Below are 13,254 nucleotides of genomic sequence, written 5' to 3'. Positions count from 1 at the left end.
GCTCCTTTTCCCTGAGGCCGCTAGTATCGCTTGTTTACATTTTACAAGACTGTGCTTTTACAGAGTTGGCAACGGCATTACGGAACTAAACGTGCTAGAGACAAAAGCAGAAAGTAATCGAGAGGGAGAGGCAGTATCGATAGCAGATAATACATGTTAGTGCTTGGTATCTTACTTTTCCTAACGATCGGCATACGAACAAGAAAGAATGATTATTTCAGAAATAATAATAAAAAAAAACTTACGCTTTCTCAAAAAAAACTTATGCTTTCTCCTAATATTAAACAAGATGCCATGATCATTCGAAAATTATTTATTATTATTATTATTATTATTATTATTATTATTATTATTGATAGTTATGATGTGTTGTGTCTGTGTCGTCGCAAGCGGTGAGCGATGGGTTCGCCCTTTCAGAGGCCTAACAAAGACCAATGAGCCTAAGTACAATTTGACACTGACTTTTATAAAGACCCATCGATTCAATAATTAATAATGTAAATACAAACAATTATGGATTCGGATTTGTTTACGTAAAGCATTACATAATGGTGGCTTGAAACAAACTTATCATCTATTCTTGTAATATTATTCCACTAAAATAGGCGACAGGCAGTGAGCTTACTTTAACATTGCAATAATGAAAACAAACAAATCTTTCATTTTTTAGCACTAATAACATCGTTGAGATGGATTGATTTCGAGAATTTATTATTGTTATTAGCAATTAAAAAAAAAGAACGGAGGCATTACAAACTTTTCTTGCCTAGAGATCCGCGAACATTTCTCTCGTTGTAAGAATTTACTACACCGCTAGCTGTATATTCCATAATGAATTGGAATTAATTTCTTTATAATTGGCAGCGTTCGAAAAATGCTTTTGTCCAACGCAAGTATAATGTTATATTGCAGTGTATCATTTTTGTAAACCTCTCAGATTTTTACTATGATTTTCAACATTGAAGCTAATGAGAGTGCCGACTGAATTTGTTTTACTTTGTGGCTCTTTGCCGAAAACAAAGGAGATACCTACGGTAGGTAAGACATGAAGCAGAGGTTAAAAGGAGGTAAGGTCAATGCATGCACCACAGATTTAGATGAACCAGAAACACCTAACTATTCCTTGTCATACTTTTCGTGGAAACGTTCGAAATTCCAGTACGATCAATCAGTTCACCCAACTGTCATACTAGAGACAGAGCGTGAAACTACACAATAAGTGATAAACGCAACGAGTCGTGTGGTCTTAGTGAACTCTGCGTAGATATCGTATTCACATTAGTGTCCGTAATCGGTATCGAGTTGTAAGTAATGAACACGACGGCAGCTTAGCAAACGAATTGATTGTAGTGAAAATTAAGTACTTCAAAGTCGAGGATCGTTAATGTGTTTCATTACACTATAGTGTTTATCTGTGTGCTTCAGATTTGCAGTATTACTTAAGAAGAAAAAGAGCTCTGTTATGGCAGAATGTACTACTACTACTACTACTACTACTACTACTACTACTACTACTACTACTACTACTACTACTACTACTACTACTACTACTACTACTACTACTACTACTACTACTACTACTACTACTACTACTACTACTACTACTACTACTACTACTACTACTACTACTACTACTACTACTACTACTACTACTACTACTACTACTACTACTACTACTACTACTACTACTACTACTACTACTACTACTACTACTACTACTACTACTACTACTACTACTACTACTACTACTACTACTACTACTACTACTACTACTACTACTACTACTACTACTACTACTACTACTACTACTACTACTACTACTACTACTACTACTACTACTACTAATAATAATAATAATAATAATAATAATAAAAGTAGAGAAAAAGTAATGAGAATTTTTAGAAAGTTCAATTTTTGATATCCCAATGACCCTCTAAGCTGAAACCTGGTTTTATATCTGTGTATATGGAGCTTTTAATAATTGCTTCTGGATTTGTAATGCTATCAACAAATGGACAAATGAAATTAAATCGTCCATGAAATAAGACATTGAAGTCAACTATGTTCATATAAGTTATTTTTTCCATTTTTAAAGATAACGTTTTAAACCGAACACAGCTTTCCTGTTCCCATTTCAATATAAAGCAAGAGAATATGACAAAACTAATATATACTGGGCGAATACTATGAAATCACTGTGAAAAAATAGAAAGACGAGAAAGTGAATGTTGCTGAGGTTCCACGTGTTTGCTAGTAATCTCGTTTCCGAAAAGTAGGCTCTGGTCTTCCACATCGTAAGCCCACTAACACGCTTTCTTCACAAATGAAATAAAATGTTGAAATTCATGTGGTGTCCTTGTCATCAATTCTACGGCTAGTCTCAAGTAGTATTGTTTTAGTCCATGCTAGATAGTGTCCATGTGAAGGTAACAGCCCTCTAAAGGATAACGTGGAGTTTTCGAGGGACACTTATAACAGAGCTTTAACAATATGTGAGATAGAAAGAGAATTCTTCTACCATACAAAGGAAGTCAGTGATAGGCACGGTGCACAGCAACTTTGCACTGGAGTGACGTAATGCTCTTCGCGATTTGGCTGCCATCTGACCCGTGATTTGAGAGGCAGGAAAGTCAACTTATCAGCGTTGCCAACTGAAATATAAAATGTGAGGTATTATTGATAATTCGCACGTTGCACCTTTCCATTTTTGTTTATCTAGAGCATTATTAGTAGACGTTGCACTAGTGTATCCACACTACACTGGACCAGAGTACGATAATAACACTCTCGTAACAACAAACACCTTATTTTCAATGTACCAGTACACTACACGAAACCCACCCAAAGAACAAACCTCGGCAAGCATCGGAAATATCTTATTTCGAGGGGTGAGTGAGCCATGTCTCTTGTTTTAAGCGAATGGAATGCTACGATTGCCAAAATATAAGATGTGTGCTGTTGACCAACATGTGTGGGAGGATTTTTTTTTTTTGATAACCCAAAGGTCAAAAATAAGAAGGGTGAAAGGATGTTTTCAACTCAGTATTACTTAGTGTTGTGTATAAAAATGGTTTGTGTGTGTGTGTGTGTTTTGTAAAACTATTGTAAAATATCGTGTTTATCTATTCTTTTGTGTGTTAACATCTGGAATTATGTGGAGATATTTGTATGAGGTTTTTTTTTTTTTAATTTTTTTTTACGCCCCCACGTTCAGATGTATGATACATTCAGTTATTCTTTAATTTTAATAATTGATTTCAAATTCTCTTGTAATTTGGTTAATTAATGCTATAACTACGGAAAATAAAAGATCTTAAAAAATTCGGGAGCGGTACTACGATCAGAAGTCAAAGTGGAGAAATGGTATATAATGTCAAAGCTTACTTTGAGAAAGAAAAAGCAAACGATGGCCCATTATTATCAATTGAACTAATTGCAAAAGTAGTGGAGAGGATGTGATGCTTTGCAAATACACAGACATTCAGTAATAAACAAACTAGTTAAAAATAAATAAATAAACGACTAGGATTTACTACTGAGAAGTTTGAATAATCGCGGTTGGCAGCGCATCTTGCACATGCGTAGTATCAACTATTTCCTCTCGTTTTTATCTCATTCGCTCGGAAAGTAATGATTTCAAAGTGCAAAGTTAGCTTGCGCCATGTCTAAACTGTTTTCTGTTACAAAAATAGATTCTTTCGACAATAAATTATAATCATAGATGCGTCGCTTTTAACTGTTCTATGCAATATATATATAATATACAATTCAATATTTAGTATTTCTTTTATTTTGAATATATTATTATATAACAGGGGTCCGTGTTTTTCTTTAAAAAACAAATGTCTGTCCATATTATGGAAAAATGATCGTTATACCTGTAATATGTAATATTTTTGCTGTTCTCGCGCTTTAATCTTTTTCCCACTAATCAGAAAACAGTGTTTAAAAAAAAGTTCGGAAGCTAGGCTAAACTATTGGTCCACGTCTTGTATAGATACAGTGATGAAGCAGAGGTCAAGACAATAATAATAAAGAAAATATTCTTGGAGCGTGATTCATCATTTCACTTTGCGAGATTTTTGTAAATGGTGTTATATTTGGGAGTGGTAAGGGGAGATAGGAGACGTTATTTCAGGTGAGAGTGAGTTCGTATGTTGCGAGTTGAGAAATATTTTAGCTTGTGAAGTCACTGAGTAGCGATGGATGACAGTCTGTATTATTTTATCATGTTCGGCAAGACCTTGATTTCATTTATTTATTTTCATTTTAATGTGCGAATGATGAAACGTTACAATATGTATGGGCATACGAATAAAGAAGCAAAGTAACTGTAGTTTGTGATTTTTGGAACACATACAAGTTACTTTATTTCAAGCATGAACGGTTCCTGTCGTTGATAGACAGGAGAGAAGGACGGGTTAATACAAGGGAGACTCGAAATGAATCTCTTCAGCCACCGAGGTCTAAAAATAATCAAATAACTAGATTTTTAAACTGTCAAAATTAATTGTTTGATACTTTTAAAAGTTGTGATGTATTTTTTAAAAAAAATTTAATGGCCACTTATTTATATGAAGATTAAAGATTAATGATATATTACCCATTTTCTTCGATAACCTTATTACCATCTTTCAGTGAACTTCATAATTTCTTGTTTGTGGAAGAACCAGTCTTAGTCTTTATCAGCGAAAGTTAAACAAGGTGCTGATTTACAGTCCCATCTCAATTGAATGTTATACCACGCAACGAGTTTTAAAGCGTGTGAAACAAATAAGGATCTGATGGTACAAGGTCAGGCAAGTATGGTGGGTATGTCAACACATCCCATCCGGGCTCCAATGATTTTTGCTAAGTGATCAAACTTACATGTGGTTTCGCGTTGTGAGGGAACACCTCCACGCTAGGGCTGTTCCAATAATCGATCGATAACAATTCGATAAAATTTCAAAATCGTTTCATCGATAAAGAATTTTATCAAACTTTCGAGACTCGAATTGTTCAAGATACTCGAAGTATACGAGACATTCGAAGTGTTAGAAACATTTGACGAGTTTGAGACACTCGAACTGTTTGAAAGCAGCAAATACTAAAATATCGTAGTATGGCCGCAGTTTATCGAGTCGTTTGAATATTTTGAAAAGTTTGGGATTATTTAAGTGTTTGAAAGAAACAATACAATCGAGGTTATGATAGGTTGTACCTACATAATATATACTACATATATGCAGGGTGTACATTTTAAAATTTGCCTCCTTTGAAATGAAGTGAAAAAAGAGTGTTCCAACACCAGAAATTTTGTTAATATTCGAAGTTTCAAATCTACCCGAAATTTCTGTAATAATCAAATTATTAATATTAACCGAAATTTTGATAACACTAGAATTTTAAATACCCGAAACTTCGATAATTTTTAAAGTTTTGATAATACCCGAAACTTCGATAATATTCGAACTTTCGTTAATACACGAAAGTTCGATAATACTCGAACTTTTGATAATAGCCGAAACTTCGATAATACTCGAAATTTCGATAATTTCAAATACTCGAACGGTTTCGAGTAACGATGACAACTCGATAAATTTTCACTCCCGAAATTCGATAGGTCCTCAGCCTTATCGAACACCCGTACTCTACGCTTCACAAACTGTTAACATTTTTCGGTGATGAATTTGTTCAAACCGTCCAATTGTCGACAATATACATCCAAATTAATTGTTTAGTTCCTATGTAGGAGCTCTAGAAATATGACATCTGTAAAATCCCACGACACTGAAAGCATAACTTTTCTTTGGTGAATCTTTCATTTCAATGGCGTTTAAAGCGAATCATCATCACGTCGGGACCAAGAGTATTTGCGAATCACATTAGAACAATTCACTTTCATCACGAGTTATCAGTTGCTTTAAAAGAAGATATTTTACGTCATGCTCAGTGATCAAATCACAGATACTTATATACACTATCTAATTAATTTCTTTGAATTCAGGACGGACCCAAACCAGTGTTTCTTTCAGGAAAAATGTTCAGATTAAGCACACATTCGGAGCGGCACATATTAATTTCACACGGTAGTATTCTATTTGCTATTATATTATAGATGTATTATTTTGTCTCTTCTGGGAGGCACTCTCAAAGCTCGGAGGGGGAGGGGGAAGTGCCCTTCAAGAAAAAACATGTCTGGAAGAATCACTGACCCAGACATCGAGCTTGCTTACTTGTTTCAGCTTCTTGAGGTGGTCTTGAACGCTTGAGTGATTGATGTTGAGAGTTTCTGGAATCTTTCGTGTCGTGTAACGTAAGTTGGATACGATCAGTGCCTTTGTTTTGTTATCATCAACTCGGTGGACATCCCTGACCGAAAACCATTGTCCAGATCAAAATCACCAGTACTGACTTTCGGTAACCATTGTTGGCACTTACGTACTTGAACAGTCGGTAACCATCGTTGGCCCTTATGTTCTTGAACAACATTGTCACAACTTTACGCAACTTTTCATGAGTTTGACGCATATTCTTCATTTAGAGAAGTGAAACAAAAAATTTGGCGAAAATACACAGTTTGGTTTTCCATCTTGAAGTTGTAAAATCTGCAATACTGAATCAAATCGTTTTTGTTAAATATTAAAGAGTGAAGCTTTAAATTCCATAGCAACAATATAGATGAGAATGATTCTAATGCTTCCAAAAGTAAACTAGCGCCATCTGTTGCAGAATGCGCCACCACTTTTCCAACAATTCAATAGCTACTTGTATTAAGTGGTTATGGAGCAGGAGTACGTTCGTTTCTCATGGAAAGTATCCATACCCTTTTCTATGCCTACGCATAGGATTTGATAAGGCCCTGCTATGGATCTTGTCGAACTTATACATTTAGTTATTTCTTTTACCTGAAATATAATATATTGAATACTGAATGTAAGCTGTTTAGGAGAAATTGAAATTGTGTATGGTCCTGATGTTAGGGTTACAAAGAGACTTAGCTGCAGAAACAACCTATAACTGCATAGGTATCCCGTACTTGGTCATTGCCGTTTATTTAATGGCTGTCTGTCTATACAGAGGCACTTCATATACATTAAAACTTCGTTGTCTAATAGTTTGGTTTCTCCAAAGCCTTATTCTAGTTGGACATAAAATAATGAACGAGTTCGCTATTTTCCAATCACAATATTGACTCACTCAGCCTCAAACCTTCTTAGGATCTCTCCACGAGAAGCAGCTGTGTAGAAAGCTTGTGCCGATATCGTGATAATCCAGATAACATTGAGCGTCTTTCGATATGTAACACTGGGGAATTTTTTTGTTTTTTCGGCAATACGGTTGAGAATACTGGAACAAGATTCCTTTTTAGTATTTTGATAGCTTTTTGTCAGTTATGTTGCCCTTACATTCCACAAGATCAAATTATTTTGTACATCAAATAGTCACATAATCTGATATCCTCGTGGCGCAGATCAACTGCGTAGTTGCTAAGATAACTAATTCGTGTTTTTGAGAGTGAAACAAAAACAAGGAATCTTGACGTAGCAAGGGGAAGTACTAATACTAAATATTGATATTAAATTCTGTGAGAAAGATTAAATATAATTGTTTTACAAACCACTGCGAGTTTTCATGGCGTTTCCTCACAAATATGCATTTAATTGCCCTTCCCATTGTAAGTGTCAGAGTGTCACACGTCAATCCCGTTTGAGAATAGTTACGCTCATTGCCGTTTAGAAATAAGGGGGAACAGAAAGTATATACTATTAAGTTGTTGGTATTAGGTTAAGTTAAGTTGCGGCTCAGAGTGTCATCGTAAAATTCAATAGCTTCTCTTATTATCTTAATCTAAATGTATGGTTAGTGAAATGCGACTGTATAAATCGTTTACCACAATTTTATTCTTGATTACTTTAAATATTTTACACTTAAAGGTATTTAGCTTAATAGAAGTTATATATAAAGGTAACCAAGAAAGTTTTGTCGCTTTTCGTGGAGGTCTTTGTTGAATTGGCCCGAATGAAAATGGAAATAAGGTGAAGGTCAGTTATTGGTGTGCGTATATCCAACATAGTACCTGGTTGTGGCAGTTCAGTTGCACCGTGAACTTGCGTAAGGATAGAGTGAACATGGGACCTCCACAGAGCATCATAAGGGCGTGTATACTGTGCGAGTTCAAACTGGAGTCAAACGCCGCTGCAGCAGGGCGGAAGATATGCCTGGCTTTTGTTGAGAATGTCGTGACTACGCAGACAATCACCTTAGAGGACGCCAGTTCAAATCAACTAAGGTGATTGTTAGTAGAGGTGCAAACTGCACTTGATACCTTGCTCGCTTCACGGTCCACCAAATTCTACTGCGATGGAATCCATAGCCTTCCAGAACGTTGGCAGAAGGTCGTCGATGCTGACTGGGATTATTGTTTGATCTTTCAGGTACGTCTTAGGTGACATATCGATGTTCGAAGGTGGTGGGTAAAAAAGCGATAGAACTTTCTTGGTTATCTTTATATATTTACATTTTATTTTTCATTCCTTACGAATACCCATTTCCATGAAGAGAAAAGAACGAAGATTGAAGCACCAATTTTTCTCTCTGCTGTTTATGTTCCGAATACATCCCGCTTCATACCAGAGTTACTGGCTAAGCATTTCTTATGTGTGTATGTTTTTAGTTAACATATCCATAACTCTCTGTTGACTAAATTATGGTGAAATACAAAGGAAATTTGAAAAGTTCTCGAAATGACGTAAAAAGCCTTAATTTAACTCTTGGAAATTAGAGTATAGTTTTGAACATAATCTTCCTTGACACTAATGTAATTGATCTAGCGATTTTCATGCCAACACGGAGCCTGCAAACTATTCGTTTACTAATTCTTTAAGATCTTCATCTCAAGAAAGTCTTAAGCCCATCAAGGTGTTTTCCAACTTCGGGATGAGGTGTAAGACTGATGGAACGAAATGTTAATGAGGTGGATAAGACCATAGATCCCAACTCTGATTTTGCACATTGCAACGATGAGGAGGATATTGTCGTGAGACAAGATGAGTTTCTTGTTTGATAAATCTGTCCTTTTGTCTTGTTTTTCGTGTTACTGGTTCAAAAGCATTCGGAAGTGATGTTTTCGCCAGATGGAAGATAGTTGACGGGGAGGATACCTTTACTAATTTAAAATAATAAAAATAATTGAAGCCATTATATTTTTCCCAAACTTCGCACACAAAGCCTTCATAGGAGATGGGTAATCAAGACATTTGCATTGTTTTGATTTGCCATTTTGTTTCTGGAGTGTAATGTATCCATCTTTCATAGATAGTTCGTTTTCGGTCAAGTATCAGGAGTCGCTGCAACCATCTTACAAATACTTCCTTCATGTACAATTCTTTGATCCAAATGGGAAGTTCGTGTTCATTTGAAATGCTCAACCCTTCTGGAGACTTACTCACCCTTAATCGACTATTCTGGGATACCATATTGTGCACTTTTCAATAGTGTATATTATAGCAGCATAGTTAAGTTATCCACTTCGTGGGCCATCTTCCAGGATTTCAGAGTTATGTTTAAATTCACAACTCAATATATATATTAGGGATGGGCAGAACCGGTTTTTATAAAAACTGAAACCCGAGAAACCGACATTTCGGTTTTCTCCAAAACCGGTTCGATTTTTTCACCGAAGCCGGTTCGGTATTTTCCCCGAAACCAGTTTCGGTTTTCTCCAAAAACTAGTTCGGTTTTTCCACCGAAACCGGTTTCGGTTTTCTTCAAAACCGGTTCGGTTTTCACAAAAACTGGTTTCAGTGAAAACTTTTGGAAAATACTTAAAACTATTTCTGTGGAAACAGAATCGTTTTCCGGAGAACAACGAAACACTATTCTGTGGTCAGAAATAGAATAAATTTTGGAAAAACCGGAACCGGTTTTGAAGAAAACTGAAACCGTTTTTTGGAGAAAACCGAAAAACCTGTTTTTGTGCCCACCACTAATACATACAGTGTGTCTCAAAAGTCCTCTCACATGGGGTAACTCTGTTGTTATCAGAATTCCAACAAAATGTAAGATGGGAAACCGTCTGCAAATAAGATGTTTTCAATCTAAAGTGAAGATTTTTTTTTTAATTGGATAAGCCGTTTGGACTGTACACTCTTTATGCGCCCAATGTTAAATGAAATTGCAACATTGCCATTTACATGGACCCACAACATAAAGTGAATGGGGGCATGTTTGAAATGGGGCTGGCCATCGACATGTTAGCATAAAGAACAGTAATTTCATTTACTTATGTTGTGGGTTCATGTAAATGGCAACGTTGCACTTTTGTTTAACATTGGGCGCATAAAGAGTATACAGCTGAAACATCTCATCAGATTTTAAAAAAATGCTTCACTTTAGATTGAAAACCTTAAATTTGGAGACTGTTTCCCCTCTTACATTTTGTTGTAGCTCTGATAATAACAGTTACCCTATGTCAGGGGACTTTTGGGGACTTTTGAGACACCCTGTATATATGGGATGAACTGAAAGATGTACGCAAAAACTCCGGGAGGTGATTCGTGACATCAAAAGAAGACAAAGAATTCTCTTGCATGTTGTCGGATTCCGCGTGGTGTAAGAATGACAAGGGCGCCAACTTGGAATCGAAAATCGAATCTTTACAATTGCAACGGAACAGAAAGATGTACACATACTTTGGGATTCGATTCGTAACATCAGAAGAAGACAAAAAAAAAAGTCCTCTTGCATATTGACGGATTCCGCATCGTGTACGAGTGAGAGAGCTGCCACTTGGAATGGAAACTCCAATTGTGACAATACATCGTTTCGATTCCAAGTTGGCACCGTTGTCATTTGTACACGACGTGGAATTCGACAACATGCAAGAGAACTTTTTGTCTTCTTTTGATGTTATAAATCACAACCCGGAGTTTGTGCACATCTTTCAGGTTCACTCTCTCTCTCTCTCTCTCTCTCTCTCTCTCTCTCTCTATATATATATATATATATATATATATATATATGCAGGGTGTTTCAAAACAACACCGACAACGTTTGGGAGGTAATTTCTGACGCCAAGATAAGACAAAAAGTATAAACCAACCTGGGTGCACAAATGCTTCCTTTCGAAGTTACAGGCTGCCGAAAACATGAACTTTAAAGGTTCATAGCTCCAATACTACGGGACATACCATAGTGGGGTCAGGACTTCACTTAGGAAACAGTACGTGTCGTATCCAAGTTTCAGAATCCTGCAATTCTTCTACAACAATTTTTATAGAGGTAGTTGGTGAGTACTTTAGATTATGTGCTCATAGCCAAACTCCCTTTATAAAAAATAGTTACGTGAGTGGCTTAGGATTCTGAAACATGGATATTTGGATAAGGTACATACTAGTTTCTAACAAAAGTCTTTACCCGACTACGATAGGTCCCAAAGTTTTGGAGCTCTGAACCTTCAAAGTTCATTTTTTTAATGTTTTCCGCAGCCCATAACTCCGAAAGGAAGCAGGTTGGTGGATACTTTTTGTCTTATTTTGGTGTTAGGAATCACCTCCCAAACGTTGTCGGTGTTGTTTTGAAACACCCTATATATATATATAACGGAACCGACTCTCCTAGAGAATTTTAAATACCATATATAATTTATATTTCTGTTACCTTTATAACCTTCTTCACCAACTATGTAGGGTAAATTAGTGATACGAGGTATCCCTGGTTCGTTCGCAGCCAATTTTCTCCCACATTCTTATTCCACTAGTTCTTTACGTAATCATTCACCGTCATTAATTATCCGTCTCCTTCAACCTAAAAGCTATAGTGGTGGGATGTTAAACTTTTCATTTTCATTTTTTGAAATATGTCATACCTATATTCTGTAATTACTGACAAAGGATTAACGAACTTTCAACAAAAAACTTGCGATGACATTATGTTTGAAAAGTATAACTGGTGTGATTGTAGAGTTGATACTGTAAATATATATTTTTCTTGTAGTAGGTACTTTCCTTGGATTTCGTTTTGTTTTAATTTAATTATTTCTTTTTCAAGGCAGAACAATGGAAGCCTATTTAGTGGAAAAACATACACCAAACAAAATCTGTTCTGCGTTTGCAGCTTTTTCTGGTCACGGAGATGATAGATTGTATGATCATGATACCCTGATCTCTAACATAAGACATCAGGTAAGTGAAATAAATAAAACTAGCGTACTAGTGACCAATCAGAATTTTCACTTGTGCGATGTAATATTTTAACATGTTATTTAAATTCTTCAAGTGCACAGTACAAAACAAATGAAAGAAATATCATCAATAGTCATGCACCCATCCCTTCCTATCCTTTGGTTACAGGTTATACACAGTGGCGGATCCCCCAGAAGAGGAAACTTTCTTATTTTATATATATAAATAAAACCCATCCCAGAGTTTGAACCTCTTAAAAGTAGCTCTAAGTAGCAGTATGACAACCCCCGCTCCTCCCCCCCCCTCGCCCAGAAGTCGGTCCTGGATCCGCCCCTGGTTGTACACTACCTGGATGTTTTTTTCAGTAGTGTGGATTACTTTGATCAAATAATTCAGCTTTATTCCCATTAAGAGCGCAGATGCTTGTTCCGTGGATTGTTGTACTTTTGGACCTTAAACAGTGCCTTTCATCACGCCGGGATCGCACCGTAAATGACTTGTGGAAAATCTGAAGCAACAGTCGATACCCCTGCTAAGCTTGAACAAAGTCTGGTGCAGTGGAAACTGGAATGTTGTTCAGTTAAACATAACCGAGGACCATCACATCAAGTATGAGCGATGCTGACAGGGTGAAATGAGTTAACGTGAGCAACAAATTTAATTTGTTCCAATGCAGACTGATAATCTGTGTATTTTTATGTAGCTTACTATGTTGCCATCACGTTAGAGCAACAAATTAAAGACAAAATCCGGAACTCGACATAAATTAATTTGAACAGTGGTGTTTTCATTAACAAAAAAAAAAAAAAAGAGCGAGTATTAAATACAGGACAAGAACTGCAGATAATCAAAAACGGAATATTCTATGCCAATTGTTCTTTATAAGGAAACCAGAACTACAATAACAGATATAAAGGTAAGGGTCCGGTGACCCAGTAATAACACTGGTGCGGACGACATTCCCAAAGAGAAAAGTGATAAACAATTAAACAAACAAACAGACACAAGAAGTCACTTTTCTTACGAATACATGCCCTATATTATATATATAATACAGCTTCCATCACTAAAAACTGGTTCATAGATT

At 36.0% G+C, this 13,254-nt stretch overlaps 1 protein-coding gene across 2 annotated transcripts in view; it reads left to right on the top strand.

Annotated features, from left to right (window-relative positions):
• LOC145673550 (putative ATP-dependent RNA helicase DDX60) overlaps positions 1–13,254 on the top strand; it is a 113,568-nt gene that overhangs the window by 87,393 nt on the left and 12,921 nt on the right. For both annotated transcript variants that reach the window (XM_081743368.1, XM_081743369.1), the window contains one exon: positions 12,034–12,167. In XM_081743368.1, coding sequence (XP_081599494.1) covers positions 12,034–12,167 — 134 coding nt within the window. The remainder of the gene's footprint in view (positions 1–12,033; positions 12,168–13,254) is intronic.

The sequence above is a fragment of the Thermobia domestica genome, chromosome 16, assembly GCF_964235325.1.
Source record: "Thermobia domestica chromosome 16, izTheDome1.hap1.1, whole genome shotgun sequence".
NCBI lineage: Eukaryota > Metazoa > Arthropoda > Insecta > Zygentoma > Lepismatidae > Thermobia > Thermobia domestica.
This window is presented reverse-complemented; position numbering and strand designations above follow the sequence as displayed.